Source organism: Drosophila miranda, chromosome 2 (genome assembly GCF_003369915.1).
Source record: "Drosophila miranda strain MSH22 chromosome 2, D.miranda_PacBio2.1, whole genome shotgun sequence".
Lineage (NCBI taxonomy): Eukaryota > Metazoa > Arthropoda > Insecta > Diptera > Drosophilidae > Drosophila > Drosophila miranda.
In genome coordinates, this window is record NC_046675.1 from 20,709,138 (window position 1) to 20,732,902 (window position 23,765).

Genomic DNA, 23,765 nt, shown 5'->3' on the forward strand with positions numbered 1-23,765 from the left:
ACACTCGACTTGGCCGCGGCCCACGCTCTCCCATGGCCATAACCACCTGCACTTTGTGAGCGCCCTGTCTCCTCAGATCTGTGTTTTATTCGATCTTTGGTGTTATTTTTTTTTTTTTTTTTTTTGGGGAAGTGGAAGCTGGACGGAGCCAACTATTACGAGTGGAATTGGACAGAGCGGAAATGCCAAACGATTAAGTTGTTGTTTCTCTGCTGGGTCTCAGATTCAGTTTCTATTTTCTGTTTCGTTTCGTTTCTTTACTTTTATATGAATATCTCTATTTTGTTGTTTAATTAATTTTGTACGCATTTTGATACTTGTCATTTGCATAAGTGAGGGACAGCGTGGGTGTGAGGCATACATATGAATCAGTCGTTAAGTTTATGAATGGAATAGTAAAGATACTTTGTATCTTTGAGCCTCAGATACGGGGCAACGTTGCCAGTTTTCATAAGGGTGCACACAATGGGTAATTAACCGATATTTGTGTGGAGATTTTTTAAATTCATAATATTCATTGACTCTGAATATATTGACATTAAAAATTAACGAATATAAACGTACCAAATAAATTAATCAGCTCAGATCTTATAAGAAATTAACTATAAGAAAATTATATATTAAATTACAGATTTATCTATAACATATTCTATAAATAAATAAATAGATCACATATACAGAACATATATTGAGTCAAATGTAAGGTTTCTACCACTTTTAATGTTTCTTTAACTTTGCTTTAAATTTCTTATGGTATGGTTATATTTTTAATTAACATTTTTTAGTGATTACGAAAGTATTAATAACCACTTTCCAGCAAACTCCTAGTCAATATCAGTTGATCTCTAATTAGGATTGGAAATCTTTCTCAAATGGGATCCTGACATGCAAATCCATGTCATACATAAAATCTCACTCTCTCGAGACATAACAAGGCTAGCTTTAAGGTAAATTGTTGGTCTGCTCGGATCAATCAGCGCTTGTTAACCAAGGAAAGCGGTGAGCAGAGACTATGGCTAACATCTTAACAGCCAAAGTTAATCGTGTGTAAAGAATAATGAATATGTCGGGCCATTGACAAGGCTCAACAAATCATAGGAAGGCGAAAAGTGAAACTGAAAAAAGTCAAAGCACCACCAAATGGCAGTCAGCCGCCAAAGATCGTGGCTAATCGTGAGCAATGCTGATGGTGTTTTTGGTGTCCGTGGTGGTGGTGTTTGCTGCTGCTCAGTGAAACGTGATTTTGTTTTTTTTTTGTTTGTTGTTTGGCCCCCGTCAATCAGCCATTTAAGTCATTTAGCATTATGTATCACTCGTTGCGGTGCTGCCAATTGTAATCTGCCACGGCAACAAAAAAAAGCAGGTCTGTCGTCATTGTCTGCCTGTCTCTGCCTGTCGGCCTGTCTGCGTGTCGGTCTGTCTTTCTCTGTCTTTCGGTTGGCTGTTGTTTTTATTAATTTTGTTTCAATTAATTTCGCTACAAATTGTCAACAAAATCGAAACCGCAGACAAACAGATACACAGATACAACACACTGGCACACACTGACAGAATCCCCATCCTCCCCATACGAACCAGCCAAACCTCAATGAGCGCAGCTGAGCTAATAACCAATGCAAATCTCCCTGGACAGTAACATGAGCAACAGAAACGGACATTCTACATGACAGGGCGACATGCACCAGAGAGGATGGGGAGATGGAGCTGTATCCACTGATCCATCTAATGGTTGACTGTTGGCGGCATTAACCCATCATCAGGCAGGGGAATTGGCCGAGGTCCGGCCGAGGCACATCACAGGGCGAGACGTATAAATATTGATTTTGAGTCAGTTGTGTGTACGGAGGGGTAGGGTTGGTGGATCAGCCTGTGGTTCATCTTACCTAACCCACAGCCAACCACTCGACCCACTACCGAGTGTAACCGCCATCCTGTCCGAGTGCCAATTATAAAAGGCCCCCCCCCCTCAAAACGCGAAGAGAGTGAATAAATGTGTATGGCAGCCGACAGTCGGGTCGGGCAATAATTTCAACAACATGTCAATGCTGATGCTCATCAAAGTGATTTCTGTTTCAGAGACTGCTCGGGGTTCCAATGTATCCACAGAGGGGATACATCCCTCGAACGTTGACAAAACGCCAACGCATCGAGACATTTCTCATCAACGATTGGTTTCGCCCCGGCATTAAATATACACATGTACAAACATATGAGTATATACTCCTATGCGACTGCACATATAGGTATAAATATCTGTGTGATGTGTGATATATGTGGGTGCGTGTCTGTTTTTATAAATAAGTGGGCTCAAATAAAGAGGTAAGTGTGTGCTTTCGAGGGTGGCAGGTGAGTTGATTATTTTCTTTTTATTATTATTTGGGTTACCTCTGGGCACGGGCTATAAATTTTGATATATTTAGCGGTCCCCGCATTGGGGCCATATGTCATCATCTACATGTTTTACTGCGTCCGCAATGTGAGGGGGAAAATAATAATGCAGCAGCTCTGAAGGGATTAACTAAAGTAATACTACACAATTGTGTTCATTTTTTGGTCTGTAAAGCTTTGGAAGGATTATAAACTGCTTTGCATAATTGGCGGACTTTGGCTCGTAGTAGATCAATCAATATTAAAAATAATACAAATATCATGCAATTTTGAGATAAAATGAGGATTAAATTACGAATAAAAAATTGAAAATACTTTAAATCCATGTATAGAAAACTGTTTGTTCGATGACTGAATCATAGCCCAAATGGATAAATCTAGAAATGTTCTCTTTTAATTGGTTTTTACACAGTAAACATTTCAATATAATTCCGAATTATAACGAATGTAATATGTATGAATTGTTGATTTATTTTAAGCCCACATTTATCAAATATTTTCAAAGATTTTGTGTGAAAATGAATTTTCCTTAACTTATTTCATTCGTTTTATTGAATTATCTAAACTGCATCTCAATCGATGCTCCCAATAGATAATATCAATCAAGTTTCAGCAAATATTCAAAAATCATGAACCGACAAAATAAATTTGCTTTAATTAAATAAAAGCATTTGGTGTGGGAGAAGGTGGGATTGTGGCTAAATGAATGACAGAGTGAATATTATTTCAAAGCGAAGAAGGTCATAGTTGTGTTAAGGAAAGTGAGCAATTGTAGAGCACATCCTTTAGGTCATTGAGTTTTTCTTTTGTAGATTTTTAGGATGTTCTGCGCGTTCCAGAATCTAGACGTTTTTGAATAGAATTTCTTATAAAATCAAACGCATCAAGTTTACATGTTGGAAACTGCAATCGCACTTGATCAATTGCCGGAGATACGCATTAAAGTGCTTGGCATAAAACGCTCAGCATTCTTGATTAATTGGCCAGCCTTTGATGTGGGGCCATGCATTTGGGTGTTACGCACATTAAAATTCAATCAAAATACATACAAAAAATAAACGCTTTAAATATCTCTTAAATTATTATTATGACAGAGTTTATTTTTAGGCGAATTGAGCATCGACGTGCTGCACGAACAGCGCCTTGGGTTGCCGGCTCTAATTGCAAATAATAAGCCTCAATTGGCGTTGGCCAAAAACAGTGGATGGCCATCCACAGTCCCAGTCACAGTCACACTCAGACTCGGAGTCTGTGCTCCGTGGAGTGGGACTGGCCTACGCACACGGCCATAGCATCGTGTAGTACAGGAAAATGCCAACCCACCGAAACACAATAAAAGCGCGTTTCAATTTCAAATTGATTGCCAGTCGGCTATTATTATTATTTGCTATACTCTTGCCAGTATTCTGAGTATTCCGATTTTAATGAGGAAGATATTTATAATATAACTGAAAGCCATGAACACATCGGGAGACATTTCTTCAGTTGTCAGAGCTATTATCGGTTAAAGATAATCATAAGAACGATAAGAAACCTGGGAGCGTTGTTAAATCGGAAGATCTTATCCTATAACTGCCAAAAGGAACGAGTGCAGGGTATCTTCGACATCGGCCCCGAAGATAGACTTAATTTCTTGTTATTTTATTGTTATATGGTTTTTATTTTTTCATTTCTTTTTCCTCAGTACTTGTTGTTGGTGTCATTTGGCTTTTGGTGCTAAATACTCGTGCGAATTTTTGTGCTTTTGGAGGCCACCAACGGTTGCTTGGCTCTGAGCTGGAATCCGAGTCTTGGTTTTGGGTCTTTGGCTTGGCGCCACCCCCACAAAAACACAACAGAAATAAGTATAAAAATGTATACTTGGTATTTGTTTTTTATGCTTTCACGTTGGCATTGCCATTGGCGAGGTAAGAAACAAAGAGCCAGACACAGACACAGGCGTTGCCTCACTCGAAACATAAATAAACTGATTTCGGGAATATCGTGGGACGGTGGGGGAGATAATACGAGTACCACTCGCAAGAGTACTGGCTTGTTTGCCAACCCAAAAAAGTTGCCAATGGCAATTACATTTTGGCTCTCTTGTTCACCGAGAATATATAAGTGGCAATCACTCGATTGTAATAATATTGTTTCCATTGCATACCCAAAGGTCTCTTGCTGGTATATCTCATGGGAGACATGATTTATTATTTGGTCAAGGTATGGTTGTTCGAAGGAAAATATTTGACTGGTTTGTTGGATACATTTTTAAATTTAAATATTTTAAGCTTTTAGGGATTTTCACAATATTTTTATATGGTAATCTATGGCCGAAAAACCTCCAAATGAAATGATTAGAAGGAACTTTTAACGCTACGTTTTTTCCAATGGCTTTTCAGGTAATATATTCCACATTTTGCATAACATCTGGCTTCTTCTTGAACTGTTTGTGTAGCTGAAATTACTTTCATATCATTCTTCTGTGCATATGCTTCATTCAGTAATATTTATGTACCTCGGAATCGGACAACCTTGCCACTTAAGTCAACACTGTCTACAGTGGTTTACATCTTTCTACTAGCAAGTCATCTATAATTCTTGTCAGCATCCTTGGCGATTTCCCAGACATTTCCATTGTGCGGATGACAGGTTTTGTGTGTGTTTTTGGGAAAGATTTCCATTGCATACAATTGGCTGGGCCTGGGGCAACACTTTCCCACAAGCGCAGATTGAATCGAATGAATCAAAGCTGCTCATTTTGGAGTGTAGTTCTTACTGCCTTGTAGTCGTCATAGTCATAGCCGTTGTAGTCGAATGTTTGTTGGCAGGCTGTTGGCTGTTGGCTGCTGGACCGCTGTACCCTTTCCTAATATGGCCGGCGGCAACGGCGGAGGCACACACTTGTACACTTGTTTCGTGTAAGCGAGATTGTGCCGTGTGTGTGTCGCTTGTGCAACACATCCAATTGGAAATGAAAAACTCTGACCTACTAATCACCGAGCCAAAAAGCCAATAAGAGTCAGCAACGAAAGACAACGGCAACAGCAAAAGCAACAACGAAACAAGTGCCACCAACCAGAGACAGCATATAGCATATAGGCAACAGCAACAGAAACAGAAACAGCAACAGCAACGACATTGTCGATGTCTGTCCGAGACTACAACATCAGCCGACAGCCCAAGAAAAATCAAAAGATGGACAATAACTTTAAACCAGTTCCAAATGGCGAAGCCTTGTTGCCAATTTTCGTACTCCATTCGTTCGTGTACTCGTACTCCGAGAACCGTTCGCACAAGTCCGGAGTGCACACAATTTGTTTCGAATTTGATAATGTGAGGCCATTTGGGTTTGAGCCCACAGGTTGCCGCCGGCCCAATTGACATTTCATGCCGTATTAAGAAAGACAGCCGGGACAGACAGTCGGGGAGCCTGGGAGACAGTCGGACGAAAAACAGACAGGCGGCAATTTGCGCCATTTGCTTTGTCGCATTTTATTTTACTTCACTTTTCACTAAAAATTATCATGTTCCGAATGGATATCGAAAACAAAAACAATCGACTAAAGGATACCTACAAGAAAACACAGAAAACCGATCAAATAGTTGCTCTTAAAACAGTTTCAGATATTATACGATTACAATGTTTCCCTGTAATATTATTAAATATTATTTTCATCAATAGCTGATCAACTCAGACCTGATGTTTTTGCTACCACAGATTATAATCTTTTAGAGTAAATCCAAAAGTTGTTATCTCCTTTCTAGAAGAGCTATTGTACATCTGCCCAAGCACACAGCTTTTCCACTATTTCTTATATTTTACACATATTTCTCTACGAATTCAACATACCCTTGCACTTTTTGAGTATATCCACTGAAAATAGCGCACAAGGACATTCGCGCATGCGCCCCCAGACGGCGCCAAGCAACTGAACAACCAAAAAGACAGACAGCCAAGAGACAGCGAATCAGCCAACGTAGCGGCGTCGTCGTCACCGATTTCTGGCTAAATTGATGATGATGATGACGACGACGGTGGCCAGACTGGTGGTACTCGGGGAGTGTGGGGCGGTAGGGGCGGTAGGGGCGTTGCAGATTATCACGGTTTTTGTTTTGTTTGAGCTCTGGTTTGTGGCATATAAATTTCAATTGCTCGCATTTAACAACAATTTAAAGCAAATTAAATTTCTGTTTTGGTCGATTATTGCCTGCTGATAGGCGAGGCTTGAACGGGCCTCCCTCCGTGTCCCGTGCCAGGGCTCCAATGAACTCATAGCACCATCTATCGGCAGCTCTGTCATGTGCATATAAAGTAATTTTCTGGTACATTAGGTTTCGCCTTCCATTTGGACTCTGTGCTCTGTGGCGCTGCATAAGTTGAAAAAATTGAGCAGATCTTTGGCTGGCATTCAATAGCGGTTGAACAAGCCGAATGAGGGTATCCTCCTCCACACACAGTATTCGGATTTTAATTAGCTTCGGTTTGACTATGGGAGAGATATCTCGTTACCAAGAATCATATTATCCTCCTAATAAGTATACAAAGCTAATAGATATGCATTAGTATTCGATCGGCTATAGACCATGCCCGATCTAATGTGCATATGCCCACAAACGCAATTAAATGTGTGCGTGCCGTTTTAAATGGATAAAATATTTACCATATCCTTAGATTTTCGAACTGTTGTTGAGCAGATTATCCAGAATTATTTAATATCCTATATTTTTTATAAAATCTGCACAATCTTCAGAAATCTTTTGAAATTCAAAGAAATTCCGTACGCCTCACTAATCTTTACCAACGCTATCAGTCTGCCATAAAGCTCGCCCCCAGATAGAGCAACAATTAAAAGAAATTATTATAGATTTGTTTTGAGAACTTACTGGTGCTGCTGTTGGGTCTGTTCGTTGGCTTCTTTAGCTTCTTAGGCTGCCAAGTAAAGCGCCCACCATTTCGAGGCGCTGCTGCTGCGACTGCCACTGCCCACATCCAATGCTCCACTTAGACGCGCTCCATTGTTTCCGCATTCGATTAAAAATGATAAATGCCTGGCTGCACTCAAGTGAAAATAAGAAAATACAGAAAAATATCCAGAGAGAAGAGAAAAGCCCCACAAGCTGGTCTGCTTGGCCTGCTTGACTGCCTTGGCCATTGCCTTCGTCTGGCTTATTTTCTTGACCATTTTTAATGTCTCGTTTATGAGCGCTGATAAGTCAAATGCTGCCGGGCTCTGGGCCCTGTCTTGGAGTAATTATTTGATTAATTTTATTGCTTGCTCAGCACACGCACACGTGCTTCTGGGTATGTGCGAGTCTCGAGGATGGCGGTTAAATATATCGTTTATGCTTTTATTAAATTGCACGCATTAATTAACCCTGGAGCAGGGGGACGGGAGGCGCGAGACTCAAAGCCAAAGCAAAGTCAAAGCAAATGCCTGAAATAGACATTATCGGATGGCCCCATCCCCATCCACATCCTCATCCCCGTCCTCATCCGATTTCTCACACTCCATAGCTGTTTGGCTTCTAGGGCCCTGCGGCCATTTTCATTTCAATTAATTGCCCCAGCGTAGAAATTAGCGTTCTCCATGATTGCTTGTAATTATTGATTATATGGCGCACATAAATCTATGCCAATTGAATGGCCGCCAGGTAAGCTAATCCACTCACTTAAATCGCAATACCTTCCGATTATCCAGAGCCATTATCCCCGATGCAGACTAAATTGGCCGTGATATGCACAAGTGCCAGCACCTCAACCATTGACCACCCACTGGAATGGCCAGTCCCAGTGTTCGGGTATGACAAAATTTCAATTTTACAAATATTTGCTGGTGTCCCCTTTGTCTCCGGCCAAAACCCCAACATCTCCAACCCGACAACTGGCCAAGACAGCCACAAAATGGGCCAAAGTGGCTCTACGACGCATTGGCCCCAGGGAGTTGGGTTGTGTCTGAGGTCATGGGCTGTGGTTGGATGGTCCTACTTTGATATGACAGGCAACAGAGAGAGAGAGGGAGACAGAGAAAGAGAAAGAGAAAGAGAAAGAGAGGGAGGTGATGACAGAGAGTGACTTTAATGAAGATTGGCGGATAGGGTAGATTGATTGACAGGAACTTTAAAAACATTTCATTTTGATTTTTATTATGCATAGCATAATATTGCACATACTATTTTAGATACACGTCAATTCAGACAGAAAAGATTTATTTGAATTGAATCGACTTAACTTACAACTTCTAAACTTAAGGAAATTAGATTTGGACATCCGGACAGTACACTGAGAGAAAAATGGCAAAGTAAAACGAAATATACCCTTGTTTAACTAAATATCTCTATATTACATACAAAAGTTTTGGGTTGTCGTCCCATATTTTACTCATATCACAGCGAGAGAGCTAAGCGAGTGAGCCGGGAAATATTTGTGGGAAATATTTGTATTTTAAGTATGAAATATGTTTATTTTTGCATATTAAATAATTTCATATTACTGTTAAAATATAAGTGAAAATTTTTTTTTTCAATTTTCACTATCAATTCGCAATCTAATCGATTCTCAAGGCTTTTTTTTACTTGGTGTATTCTAATTTTTTAGATAAGAATATCTGATTTTGCACGACTCTACACATGAGGTTTATCTGATTAAAAAAGCCATCAATGAAATCTAAGTTCTCTTGGGCAATATTGACCACCTATATTTACACCTTCTCTGTGCCAAGAGCTGATATTTATCCTTAAAATAGTTTAAGAATATTCCATGTACCTGCCTTACCGACGCACTCATTTATCTCTATAGGTTCTCCTTCAACTCTCCTTCTTTCAGCACTTCTGTACTTGGACTCTCCCACTTATTTGCCACACACTCTTATACAATGCATTGAAAAATGACTTAATTTCACTTCACAACAACCTCGGACGATGACCAATAACGTGCCCCATTGTTGCGGCTCATGCCCGAAGGAGGCAGTCAGTCGGTCAGTAGGCGTTCGCACTGCACTGCACTGGAGTGGAGTGGACTTGGACTAATAAACATAAGGAGTAAACAAGTCCATATACGGTCAAGTCGGTCAGCAGTATCTTTTTCTGCCTTCCACGCGGCAGTTCGGGCATCACTGTGGTTGGAGTTGGGCAGTGGGTTTTTTTTCGTCACTTATGCATTTTTCATGGGACGATCCCGACGACGATCTCCCGACTTCTCGGAGTTGAATTGGAGTGACAGGCGGCGCAGGCGCGGGCGCATTGCAAATTGTCAAACCGTTATGTGATGGGGGATTCGGATTCAGAGAAAGTCCAAAGCGTTGGCGGCGTTGCGATTTATTGTGAAATATTGAAATTACCCAAGTTCCTCCAATATGAGCCAGTGAGAAAATGAGCAATGCGCCAGTTGCATCTGCATTTTATGCCAAAAACCAAATCGCAAAAAAGGAAACCAAACCAAAACCAAAGTCCCTCTGCGGTTATCGCCATGACAGATGTCAATCTTCTGATGAAGGGGGCCCACAACGAGAAAGTTTTTTCGTTTAATTGTGGCGGAGATTCAATTAGCGGGACAAGTGATTTTATAGCGCCCTCATCATCGACTCGGCTCCTTAAATTAGCCTCCAAATGTGGCCACAGGTAAAAGTCTTACTTTCCGCTGGTGTTGGCCCAGAAATTAAACGGCCATAAATGGCCCGCGGACAATTACTTTATTTGTGCACTCAATTTATGCTGATTTATGGCACAGACAGACAGCACAATGCAGATGCAACCCATTGCATCCATCCCCAAATGTTAATTGCACTAAAATGCAGATTTTCCATATACATTTGAGGTCCAGTTTCGGGGGCCAGACCTTGGGTGCCGTTTTGACTGCCGACCGGCAAAAGATAAACAGCGACAGTTTTTTTTCTGCTACCGATAAAGTGGGTGGAGGTGGAGGTGAGGATGGAGAGAGCCCCGTTGGGCTGGCCTGGGCTGTGGTACCTTGTTGCCTTGTCTGCCAAACTCATTAAAACGAATCTTTTTTAATGGCCAAAAGTTTGCCTGGTTGCTGCCATAATCAGCAAAATTAAGGCCATGGCAGCTCAAAACTGTTTGCTGCCCAACGCTGCCGCCTGCCAATGTCGTTAGCGCTGCTGGGCCACCAAAAAAAGGAGGCAGATATAAAGAGCCGACACTGCCATGACTACTCAAAAGTTTTTAAAAACTATACAACTGATTTGGTATGTTCCGAGTATTGATTACTTAAGAAAAAGACCAAAAGCAACATCAAAGACAGTTGTTTCTTACAGAACTAAATGACGAATGAATCGAGGAACTACTCGAACCATAGCATCCAAGTACCTTTCGTACTCCTTTTATTCTTTGGGTTTAATCTGCAACACCCGATTGCCAATTCAATTTTCGCAAAGAGTGGGCTAAAGGATCGGGCTTGAAGGCGACAACTTACAACTTACAACTTACTCAGATCAACTGCAGCAGTGGCAGTGGCAGTGGCAGGAGCAGAACAAACAACCGACACAAGCAGGCGATAGATGACGCAGACATTGCCATGGCCATGTCACACTCCGAAAGGCCGAAAAGGCAGCCCCACATAAACGTGAGTCCCAGCTAAACTCCGAGGAGAGTGTTTGACTTCTTGTCTACCCCAGCCCCCACCCCAGTTCCAGCCGCATGCTCCATGCCTCGTGCCTCATGGCCCATCCTGAATGCTGCACGTGGCCATCATGCTGCACTCTTGTGCACTAATTACGAAAACTCAGCACGTTTTGGCATGGCACGGCTCGACTCGGCTTGGGTCTGGGTCTGGTCTGGATTGGTTTGGGCTGGTTGCCTGGGTAGCCTGAGTGGTTAAATGCTGTGCTGCAGTAATAGCAGCAACATGCAACGCGACAGTTGCCTGCACCCGGGGGAGCAACACTAACAGCAACAGCAACAGCGGCGGCAGTGACAGTGGCAGAAGTGGCAGCAGTGGCAGCAGCGGCGGCGTTCGCACAAAAGTTAAAAACATTGCGGCAAGCAATAAAATCAACATTGGTTTCGGTTTTGGCTTTGACTCCAGTCCCAGGACAGCAGCACCAGTACCAGCCCCAGTCCTGCACTTAGCCCTACCCCTGCTCCTGCCCTACTGGTGGGGGGGGATCAACTATGTAACTGTATTACTGATGAGCTCCAAAATGTGCCTGGCCTGCCACAATTTGACCAAAGTCAATGTCTGAGGTTGCCGCAGTCCAGGCATAAGCCGCGGGTAATGGCTAAAAACCCCATTTTGCCCCATTTTGTTGCTGATGGATGCAATAATTAGAAGCGAAATGAAGTTTTGCAGAGAACCCGAACACACAGAAGCTGCCTGCTGTGGTAGTCCACAAATGAAGATTAAATGCAAATATTGAAAAGGGACTTTACTTGACAGCAAAAAAATCTTTCTATAGAAAATCGCCTTCTGTCATTAATATTCTTTATAGCAATCCGATATACGGTATATGAATGTTCGTTGCCCTAAATCGATGAGATCTTGACGCCCTTATAGGGTGATTGGTACCCCAAACCCCTCCTAGCCACAACTCTCAACCGTAACTAACGAATCGCCCAGGTCTGGTCAACTACATATTTGCAATCTTTGCGTCGGCAACAGGGGCTATAAAAATAAATTACACACAGCTTAAAACTTATGTGAAGTAGGAAGAAAAATGGCTTATAGACGCGCGCAATGCAACCAAAAAAAAAGCAGGAGAAACAGCCCCGAGTCGAGAGCTAACCGTAAGGAACGACAAAATGACCAATTCGACCTCAACCCAAAATAAGGAAGACCAAGACCAGGCCCGAGAGGTGGTGGCAAGCAGGGATAGTGATGAACGTTATGGCTGTTTTGTATGGTGCTCAATCGAAGTGATTCACCCACACACGCACTAAGACTCACACAATCACCACCCACAAAAGGGAGACGGCAATGGCAACGGCAACGGCAGCGGCAAAGGTAAAGCTTGAAGCTTGAAGCCGACAATGAAGACATTAACATGACCAACGACAACGACGAACGACAAAACTCTGTGTGCCCCACAGCTCATCACATTAATCTTCCTAATACGCCCATCAATAATTCAAAGCCAAAGGCATGACCAGAGCCGAACGAACAGCAATCTTTACCCCGAACCGAACGACAATCGACCACTGGCCAGTGACCAGTGACCAGTGACCACTGACCAAGTGAAGAAGTCGCTCCAGACACGCAAACCATACTGAACCAGAGCACACTCTGAACCGTACCTCACGTCACCGTATCCGAATCGAAAACCCACCAAGTGCTGAGTGAATTATGACGCACTCTGCTCATCGCTCTCGTCTCTGGTAAGAGCTGGGGATGGGATGGGAGAAGATGGGATTGAGAGGCCACCTTCGAAAACAGTTTGTCGTACATCAAATCGAAACTATAACATACAAATATTGAACTCTCGTGCATGGCCTGACAATGAAGCTTTATGGCTCGTTAGCATTTGATTTATGCGCACGAAAATTCCCAAAAACTGTACACAGAGCGCAAAACATTAAAAGCTAAATATAAGTTGTTTAATGTAGATTAGAGCTGTGATTGTTGTGATCCATTCCACAATATAACTGAAAATAATCAACAAAAGCATAATTGAAATTAATTAATAAAATAATAGCGGTACGAACTCGTTCTGGATAATTGCAGTGCACATTAAAGACTGAATACCCTGAAAGCATATTCTAGAAGAATAAATTTAAATAAAATAAAGTAAATTAAAATTAAAAAATAGTAATTACAAATTTTAGTAATTAATAATAATACAATTTTTATTATTACAGGGCATAGTTATCAGATTTAGTAATTACTAATAAATATTTAAAAAAAACAATTTTTTATATATGAAAATAAATATTTTAAGCGTTTTATAAAATTATTCAATTTTGTTTAATGTAGTAATGAATTTTTTAATAATAATTTATAAATATATTTATTTATATGTCAATCTTTTGTATAAATTTGTATTTAAGTACTGAAAAATTTATATTATTTATGTTTAACGTTCGTTTTTTATTTTGTTGACAAAAGCCATTTTTTACTCTTCCAAACAAACGTATTTTTTCTCTTAAAATTTCATAAAATTTCAACTTTAAAACAATTAAACGCCGAAAACCCTTTCGGTTTGTAAATTGGACGTTAAGAAACGACCCAAGTGTTCAGTTATATTTCAACTTTTTCGTACACTTGAAACCCAAATAATGGCAAAAGTTTAAATAGATGTGTCTTAAATCTTGCACATACAATCTACTTGTATTGAGTTGTTAAGATCATGAGCTGTCCAACGAAAAAAATCAATAAGTTTGAGATTGTAAATACTTTGTTTTCAGTGCACTTTGAACCCACATTTCGCATCTTGCGACTATCGTAATTGTATAGCGAACGTAATTGTATATGAATGACATATGCTGGACACACAAAAGCGTAGAAGAGAGTCGACCATGTCCCATGTCCCATGTCCATGGCCGTGTCCATTGTGCTCTTGCGAGTGACAGGCCGCCAACCAGATCAGATGAAGGCAATGGCGCGGCGCCCTCAATCCTCAGGTCCATTGTTAGGGCCGGACAATGCCAAAAGTGCTCCTTCAGTTTCACCTGTTCCCATGACAATTTGATGTCAATCTGCTCCATGCGAAATTTTTCGTTGCCATCGACATCGTCATCGCTGATTTTTCACGCCTACTTCAGCGCCTATTCGATCCCATTCAGAAGCAGTGTACCCTCCCATGCAAATGACTTTTGTTGTGCTTCTCCCTCGTGGATTGGTGCCAACTTCCTTTGTGGCAGATGCTCCCACAGCTGCTTGAGCTTTGCCGTTGATGAAGATAGACATCCAGCATGCCACATATGCTGCCAAGCCTTCCAAACAGTTCTGTATGCTTCACTGTTACCTTATCAATAAAGCTCTAGTGCCGCTAATGTGTCAAAGGTTCGATCCGGTGGCTGGGCGATAAAGATTTGGGGCTGTGTTTTCGGCAGTCTATAAAAGAGACAGCCAGCTGCCGAACTACTTCAGTTTGCTCATCTACAAAGCGAAGACAACTAAGTAAGTGATGGAGAAGGAATTGCAGCTTTGAAGAGATTACAAAAAAAAATGCTTATCTGGCAGATTCTTTAGAAATTCTATCTCCTCTTAATAGTTTCCAGAATTTTCTTTATATTAAATACTGATTAATGAACATTTTTCTTTACTTTTGTGCTGCAGCTTTTATCGAAATGAATTTCTCCTGGCTCGCAGTCTTCATTCTGGCCATCATTGCTGTGGCTGTTTCGGCCAAGCCCCAATGCCCCACACCATTCAAGAATGAGGGCAACAAGTGCATAACTAGCCGTACCATCCGCGGCGAATGCCCACACAATTCCGAATACAAAGCCAGTATCAACAAGTGTGTCTACAAGTCCTAAACAAAATGAAGTAACATCTAATCTGGCAAAATCGAATAAAAATAAACTAAGAGAAACTTATAAAAAAAAATGTGTGTTGTTTTGCTGCCGTTCGGCGTTATCAGTGATTCGTGTCAGATGACCATAACTGGACCGAGGTCGAATCTGTGTAATCAGCCTCTAGTGCATTTGTTCTATATAAGATCCGTTTCAGCTGCACTCCCACAAATAGTTGCATTTTCAGTTTTGTCTGAGGTGAGTCGAGGCGTTGGTGTTTTGTTTGCTGTGTCTAAAGTGTTTACTTTGTGTGTAGGAAAGCGGAAGCAATCATCCATCATCATGCTCTTGAAATGCACTTGGCTACTGCTCCTGCTGTTGTCCCTGATGGCCGGTGCCTGGGCCAGCAGCTGTCCCTCGGGATTCAGCGCTGAGAGCGATCGGTGTGTCAAGGAGCGACCCATCCACGGCACCTGTCCCCCGGGGTCCACCTACTTGCTCAACATCAATAAATGTGTGCATGCCTAGGGCGGTCATTGAAAGGATTCTTACAATTGTTATTGTTATTATCAATGTGAACATGAATATATCTGCAAAAATGTGAAATAGTTTTTGGTGTATTTTGTGGATTTTGAGTATATATTGTGAATGCGGTCACACAGCTCCAGTCTCCAGTCAGTTTTGCTTCCTAGTTTTGTCTTCAACGCTTGCCTTTAAGCCGAAACCGAGTATCGAATCAACTTCATTTTTGTGCCAATTATATTTGGCATGGGAAGTTCAACAAGTGTTAAAGACCAAATCTGCTGATGGTCGGTTGAAGGCTGAACGCTGATGGTTGCTGGTGATGTGATGATGATGATGGTGAATGACGTCGTCGCCAGGCGAGCACGTTGGCCATTAGTTTATTACCATGTAATTGACTCAACGCTTGTCAGTCGCCGTCGGTGACGATGGCTTCTGCGCGGCTTTAATGTGCCTGCATTTAATGCCGAAACCAGCGCCGACATCAACACCAGAAATCCCAACAACGACAGCCCATCAAAGTCAAAGCGGTCTGTCTGTCCGTGTGTCTATCCGTCGGTCTGTCCGGCTGGCGTGATTAGCTGGAATGGCCCGACTGCACCTTTGGCCTGGCCCCCCCTTATCATGGCTTCGAATAGCCCAGAGTTTCGTAAGCTCAGATCGGGGATTGAATCGTCTCAGAGCCTAACACACGGCCTGCTATAAAATTCATTAAAAACTTTGCCTGACCGCCTCAAAATGCCCAAAAAATATATGAGGGAGAAGAGTGTAAGAAATAAAAAGAAGAAAACATTTAACTGTGGAAAAACTTTGGCAAGTCCAAGCTGTCGACAGGATGTGCAGCAAACCCAATTGCATATGCCAATGTTGCAAAGTTTTCCCCCAGCAAAATGTCCCACGCCACACACCAGTGATGACAGCCTCAACAGCTTCAAGTTAAGGTTAGGGAAAGTTAAGGTTAAGTGGGTGGATATATGTTTGGATATTGAAAAGAATTTGTAAAGAAATAATTATTTATTTATTTTTTCGCAGAAAATTCAAAGTTATGTGGAAAATAATTGAAACTGATTTTAAGTTTGAGAAGTTTGTGGCTTACAGATTCTGAAAAAGATATTGATTTGACTTAAGCTCTTTTCAGGTGTTTTTTGTGCCTTAAAGAAAAGCCAAACTCTCATCACTGTCTACCGCGTAGCCTCCGTAAACTAAACGTCCTTGTCACTGGGGCTTGTAAATTTCTATGACTTGCATAAAAAAGGGCTCCCCAGAACGCCTTCCGCTGCTCTGGGTTTCCTTTTTGGTCTAAAAGTTTCCTGTCGCAAAAGTCGGCCATCGGACAGCGGACAGTGGAATACAGAGGACTATGGACGGGCAGGAAATAAGGAAATGTTTTCAGTCGTATTTGCTGCCTTAGCAGCGACATTTATCAGTCAGTTGTTGCAATGTCCATTGGGGGTGGCAGGTGGCAGGATGGCGCATGGTGCCTTGTTGGACAATTTTCAAAAGGAGTCTCAAGTGGCTGCCGCCCGGAGCCTTGCAGCTGACAGCAATCGTTGCAGTTTGTTGCAGGAGCCGCATGTTCGTTGTACGAATATTCTGGTATCTTGGTAGCCCGGTCTCTGGGCTCTGGCAACGGCAAAGTTCCGTTCCTTCTGCAAACTCACGCGTAAATATGATGAACGTAAGCAGTAAAGTTCTGGCCAACTGATAGCCAAACGTTCTTACTTGGCCATCTTATAAACACAAGCTGGCCCTAAAAAAACTTTACCCCAGGTCGGTCGGGGCGGACGGGCTGGGGACTTCTCTGGTGACGGCTCAACTTTATGGAGGCCACATAGTTGCGGCTTGGCTGCATTTCAAGAATACTGCATCGCTCCCTCAACTCCTTCCTCCATCCGTTTCCTTATCTCGTTTGGGGCATTGTCCTGACCATTCCACCTCCATGCCGGACCCGGACCCGGACCCCAATTCCTCTCCAGCTAAAAATGAAAGTGTGGCCATAATTTTTGCACTTCTCTGGTGCCTGGTGCCTTGTGCCTGGTGTGTGTTGCTGTTGTGTCCGGGTTGCTGGGCTTCGGCCCAAAACTTTTCCGTTATTGATGCTGTCCAACCAGAGTGCTGACGAGGCTCACCAAAGGCGCTTCGAGGCTACTTGGGAAATAGTTTAAATGCACACTTAAAGGATTTTTACGACGTCAACGCCCCGCTCCGTAATTGTTCGGCGTATGGAGTGATAATGGATGCAAAGGCACAGGCAACTGTAATTACATCTACGACTACTTACACTAGTATGCAAATTGTTGGGGCATTGTCTTAAGTAAGAGATTGGTAACAGTTGTGGTCGGAATTTTAAGCAGATTTGTCTGTGAATCGAAAAGGTGTAGCTGCAATTTGGGCACGACTTCTACACGGAGTCTAAATGGACTGTAAAAAAAAACAACTAGGAGGCAAGTCCCCTGCACACTCCCTTATATTGTGCGCCGATACGAGTACTATATAGGACGAGGACAAAACATTTTTGTATAATAGAGAGATATTTTAGTGATAAATCCCAAGTCCTGTCGTCCAGTGTCTTACATATCTTCGTAGTCTGCTCGAGAGTTATAAGTAAGTAGTGCTTTATGCCTTTGGGTCATGTTTGTCTGCCTCGTCGTGTGCGTGCTCTCAACTTTTATCCGAAAACTAAAAACAAGATGGCGGTCGCTGTCTGCCCCAGTATGCGTGTGTGAGTATTTGTGTGCCCCATAGGCACAAAAACTTTAATTTGAGTTATTTGCATGAGTAGTACTCGTACTCGCAGTTGAAATTATATTATAATTTTACCACCCGAGCAAAAACAAAAACTTTATCAGTGATAAGGCGTCACACAGACACATCATAGAAGGGAGGAGAGTTCCCTCTATCGAAACTCTCTCATGCTCTATTTATCTGCCTGAAATGCTTTTAATGTGAAACTTCACACCGTAAAACGAAAACTAAATCGGTAGCTGGAACATATGCTCCATGAATGCAAAAACGATGTCTATGCATGTGGCTCCCTCTCTGTCTCTCCCTTTGTCTGGCGGTTGGTGTTTGAATATGAATATTACCATGTGTGTGGTTTGTGGGCCAAAGTTTTGGTAGCCAAAAAACAACAAAAGCAAATGCAAAAGCGAGCATGGAAATTCCACCAACTTCGCGACGCAAAATGTTCGCTTAGTTCCAGAAACCGATGAATATTGAAACGTTGCATTTCCCCGCACACCTGAAAGGAGTACCCACAACATATTAGACTGTCAGCAGCTGGCCATTTGACAGCTTGTAAGTCGACACAGGAGGATGTTGTGCGTTTGGGAAACATTACCATGTGGATGTCTAATCAAAGAAGCTACAAAGTCAACGCTTATTCAGGATATTACATGTGTTTAAACTCTCGTTCAGTTGTCACTCATTATCTGCCTTTACCTTTGAATAACAAAAACAACAAGGGATCGTACAAATACAAATATATTATTCCAAGAGCGTCATCCTCATACTCGAATGACAAAAACTCGATTGAGCTGCAGTTTAACGCGCGATGGGCAACTTGCTAATAGTTTAAAATAAAACATCCAATTTCGTATCCTATATTAGAAAAATATCATTTTTTAATTAATATCTATCCCAAAAGATTATCACTATATGACGAGTATCACCAACAGCCTCTTATTAAAGCCGTAAAACTCGCGGTTTCTTAGTGATAAAATATATAATTGTTCAGGTGCTCGAGAGCTTGATAGTATATTTATTTCTTTAATAAATGTTAATATACTTAGAGAAAAAACCATAAAGAAGTACGAATAGTTATACTTACATATGTATATAAATATGTATATTACCCATTTAATATAATATAATTATTTTAAAGTGCTTTATATTTAGATTAAATATTGGTCTCATCAAAAGACATTTTATATTTAAATCAAAGTAAATTTTATGTAATTTCACTGTGGTTTTATGTAAAAACCGAATATAGAATTTAAATATGGGTGTGTTTCTTTTTGCTATGCCATTTTTTTCTCGTTCAGGGCGTATGTCTTTTATTCCTTTAAGTCATTTTGGTTATTATGGGTTGTTAATTGCTCTTTTCGAGCCTTAGCTGTCAATGGGAGTGAGAGAAAATGAACAATAGAAAGTCAAAGCTAAGAAGTAGCCCATCTGAAGTACACAATTAAATCTGTTTAAAATTGTGTCTTATCTGGCTTAACCCTTGATTTTCCTCAATTATCTGAAGTCTCCCCTGAAGGCTCCTTGCAAAGCTAGACGACTTTGTCCGGGCAATTACATAATGTCATAATTGACTAACGGTAAGCTGCGCCAACTTATGTGCTGACAGCGTGCAGGATTGTGTCCTCCTGTGTCCCTGTCCAAGGTTATCGCGACAGTTAAAGCGACAATGTCGCATCTGACTGGACTACAGACCCATACCCATACCCAGACCCGACCCTAATCCAGCAAATCACCAACAGCTGTTTTTTAATTGCTTTTCTGTTATTTTATTATTGCTGCAGTTTGCTGCACTTCAAATTTATCCCACTTCCACCTACCCTCAGACTCTTTGCCTTACTCCGTCTGTCTGTTTCTCTTCGTCTCTCGCCCACCCCTTTTTTCCTGCACACTTCTATAGAAACTTATTTTGGCTTAAGTTTTTATCTTTATTTCTTGCTAGCGGATTAAAAAACAAATACGATGGAGGAGGAGGAAAAAAAAATAGTGAACAAGCGCCAAGTCAAGGCGAAAAGTAAAAGTTTTTATTTGCTGTGACAAATTTTTGAGCAGATAAAGCGCGGGAAAGTTCTGTTTCTGTGCAGTGGTTTCGGCATGCACGTCCCAAACCAGGGGACTCCTGCCAATCCCCTGAACTGGCTTTACCTTCGAGGCTGCAGCGTTCGGAGCAGCGTTAGCCGTAAATTAAGAAATTTTTTGGCAGAACTAATGTTCCGCATTAGTCAAATGTCAAAATTGTTTGGCGCGGAGCTGCCGGAGGGTCTAGGGTCTCAAAAACAATTTCAAAAGAAGTCGAAACTCAAGAACTGGTGTACACTGGAGAGCAGGTTAAGCTGCCAGAGGATGTAGGGCCAAAGAAGGAACAAGTTATCGATGGCAATTCGAAAAATGACTACAGAGAATGCCAGAGCGTTTACATTTTCAAATACCCTGTTGTTTAGTGAGATTTTTTGGGACAGGTACGAGGCTCCGCCTTAGCAGGCTTTGACATTTCCTTTTCGGCTTTGGCTCATTTGCTCCGCATTGCGCATACGCCTCGCTGCCCGTCCCCCACAACAAATGCCATGCTAGCCCCGGAAGTAATCGTATATTTGCAATTGAAAAATCCACCGTGACAGGCAGGCAGCAACAACCACAAAACGTCATGAGTTATGAGCCGTGGCATCGTGTTGGCTTTGTCATTTGGCTAATTGTGGCTCTGGGCAGCTATTAATGCAATATTTTCTATTTGCCGCTCTTTTGCAGCCCACTCTTTTGCCGCTGCTGCCACACATGTCAGACATAAATTTGTTGCAATTAATTAAGACCGCAACTATCATTTTCCACGTCAGTCGGAAAATAGAAACATCACCGCAGCAGCGCCCTCGGGCGGCCAGTTTGTGTTCGATTTGGTTTCCCGTTTGACACTTGATTTATATTACACTAATTGATTTATTGACAGATTCTCTCTTGGCCACGTCTGCAGTTTGTCGCCTCGCTGCGGCCTTTTAAGGCGCCACCTTTTATACAATACGAATGTATGTATGTGCATGCCTTGCTTCGGTCCTTATTTGATTAACGTTCGATTTTCACAATTTATGAAACTTCATTAAAGAGCGCGAAATGCGCGCCGCCGCCACCGTCGTCCCTGCCACAGATGCGGGCTGCACGTGCAGCATGCGAAAAATGTTAATAAAGTTTTTCCCTCTTGCTGTATTCCACCTTCACCTCAAACACTCCACGCCACTCCTCCCTCCAGTCACCCCTCGTCGTCACTCCAGCACGCGCTTGCCGTCCGCGTTGGCGTCGCCATCTTCATCATTGCCGCCATTTTTCATCCGAAATTGAATTCATTTGGTCCGTATGTGTGTGTGTATGTCTCTCTTTCCCTCTCTCTTCCTTTCTTTCTGCGTACGTGCTTGTATTTTATTTATGTTTTAATTTTGATTATTTTTATGAATTTGCCTGCGGATATTTGAATTTTATTGAGTACTAGTTTGCCCGTATGGAATACCATATTTATTTCTGTGTCTAATGGCAACATTTCTATAATGCAAATAATGGCTAAATCTACTTTCAAATTTAATAAAAATTGCGCTAATCGAAGCAATAAATTAAATACAATCCCCTCAATATAAATTAAAATTAAAGTCAGTGAATAATTGTGGATTAAAAATAAATAAGATTTTGTGGAATGATGCAAAATAATCAAAAAATAATTGAATATTAAATTTTATTAGCCGGGTTTCCTCAAAACTAAATTACAATTTATCTATCTATGATTAAAAGAAATGTAATTCATTTAAATGAAACTAAATTAAACATAGAAGCTGAATTCTGTCCAATTCTGAAGTCATTTATTTAACATATAAATAATAAATTAAATATACAATATAATATACAATATAATTATAACGTAATAAACTTGGACTGCCTGGAACTGTCTCCTAACAGAAGACAATAAAGAGATTGAACATACAGGGAAATTCTTCAAAAAGTCCACTTGCATTTTACCAAAGAGCAACTCCAAATTCTTCCCATGCATATCAGTACACAGAGTGTTAACACAGTAGTTAACCATCAAATACTATCAGTTCCGTGTCACCTTTCCCTCAATTAAGACCGATGATCCCACTGGTTTAGTGACTGGCCACGCCTTCTGTTTTCCTTTTTCCAAGAGGGAGCCCAAGAGGCTGTGATGCAACTGCAGCTGCCCGTCTACGACCATTTTGTGTGTGTGTGTGTGTGTAAGCTACATTTCAAAATGCCAGTTGGGATTATTTAAATTGCAGATTTTTCTCATTGAATTTGTCGAAATACTTTGGGTGTATAATTTATTTTTGCTTCTGTCCGACTACCGCACACACAATGCCGCTGCTGCTGAAAAATTGCATAAAATTTACAACAAAAAGTGTAGTTTTGTTTTTTATTTTTTGGTGGTTTTTATATATATATTTGTTTGCTGTATTTTTCGTTGGCCTGTCAACATGCGCTTTGCCTATGCATGTCTGAGAGCCTGTCTGTCATCCAACAAGCAGCGAAAAAAAAGAGTTTTGTGTCGGCTGCATTTGTCAGAAATGTCGTACGATTGTCAAGCAGACGACACAAGATGCTAGGATGCCCAAGCATCTTGTGTGGCCAAAGAAATAGGATTTTTATCGCTTACTCTGTGGCTAAACGAACTGAACTTTTTCGGCAAACTTTTGTTCCAGCTTTGAGTTTATGCAACCCCAAAGCGAATCGTAAACGAAAATGAAAATTCACCAGCATTTGCATAAAGGAAAGGTAAGCAAATGTAAGCGAGTGACAGACAAACGAGCCTACACCTGACCAGGGCCACTGAGCGACTGCCAGAGACACGCCTCTCTGCCGGAGCTCCCTCCAATGACGGACCGACCGACTGGCCATTCGATGGCCAAAAAGTTTATTTAGCCAACATTTGGCAGCAACGCTGCTGCGTTTCTCTCTCTATAGATACTCGTTCTGCTCGCTCGTACTTTTTCCTGCTAAACGTTTTCGAATTGACATTTTGACATTTTGGCATAGCAAATTTTGCCTCAGTCTCAGTCAGCCCCCGGGGCTGGGCCTGGAACTGGGACCAAGCCAGGAAGCTTGAATGTTGCTGGATCTGGTGACAGCTGAACAGGCGCATTGATGGGAGGACAGCAGCTCCGGGCAGGAAGCTAGCAGGAGACAGAAATTATTTACATACTGCTGTGTCAGTTGTCGGACATTAAAGCTGATCCCAAAATGTGTATAAGGTAGTGAAAGATACTACAGAGCCATTATACAGTTAACTAGAGGAGGTATGAACTTTAGGCTTGTAACATCATTAAGTCATGTGAGAAATGGAGACAACTGTACTGTGCCGTACACGTACGTGATTCAGTTGCTGGCATTGCCCAAAATTAGCATTTTAAACACCTCTTACTTTTGGCCAAATGATGTGGCGCATATGGGAAAAAACGAAACCAAGAGCGACACTGCAGCCTCTTGGCGATTCTACCGTTCGTCCTGCCATCTGCCTGCCACACGACGCGTGTGCTGTGCTGCCGTTTATGGTCAGTCAAGTCGGCAACATTTTGGCTATCAGCAGACAACCAAATCGAAATCGAAGGCGACTGATTTTTGGCTTCCTCACTTTATATGGCCAGGCAGAAACTTTCAATTAACACAAGTCGCATCCTCAGCTGCACAGCCCAAAACGTTTTTCACGCTCCATGACCAAGTTTGGGCCGCTCAAAAGC

General features: G+C 41.7%; 2 protein-coding genes across 2 annotated transcripts; both read left to right on the plus strand.

Moving 5' to 3' along the window:
- The first annotated feature begins 14,345 nt into the window (after positions 1–14,345).
- LOC108154587 lies at positions 14,346–14,859 on the plus strand. The gene is made up of 2 exons (XM_017284891.2): positions 14,346–14,440; positions 14,600–14,859. The coding sequence occupies exon 2, from the start codon at positions 14,611–14,613 to the stop codon at positions 14,797–14,799; it is 189 nt and encodes a 62-aa protein (XP_017140380.1). The 5' UTR covers positions 14,346–14,440; positions 14,600–14,610; the 3' UTR covers positions 14,800–14,859.
- Positions 14,860–14,940: 81 nt separating this feature from the next.
- LOC108154500 lies at positions 14,941–15,381 on the plus strand. Its single transcript, XM_017284800.2, has 2 exons — positions 14,941–15,033; positions 15,092–15,381. The coding sequence occupies exon 2, from the start codon at positions 15,118–15,120 to the stop codon at positions 15,301–15,303; it is 186 nt and encodes a 61-aa protein (XP_017140289.1). The 5' UTR covers positions 14,941–15,033; positions 15,092–15,117; the 3' UTR covers positions 15,304–15,381.
- Positions 15,382–23,765: the final 8,384 nt, after the last annotated feature.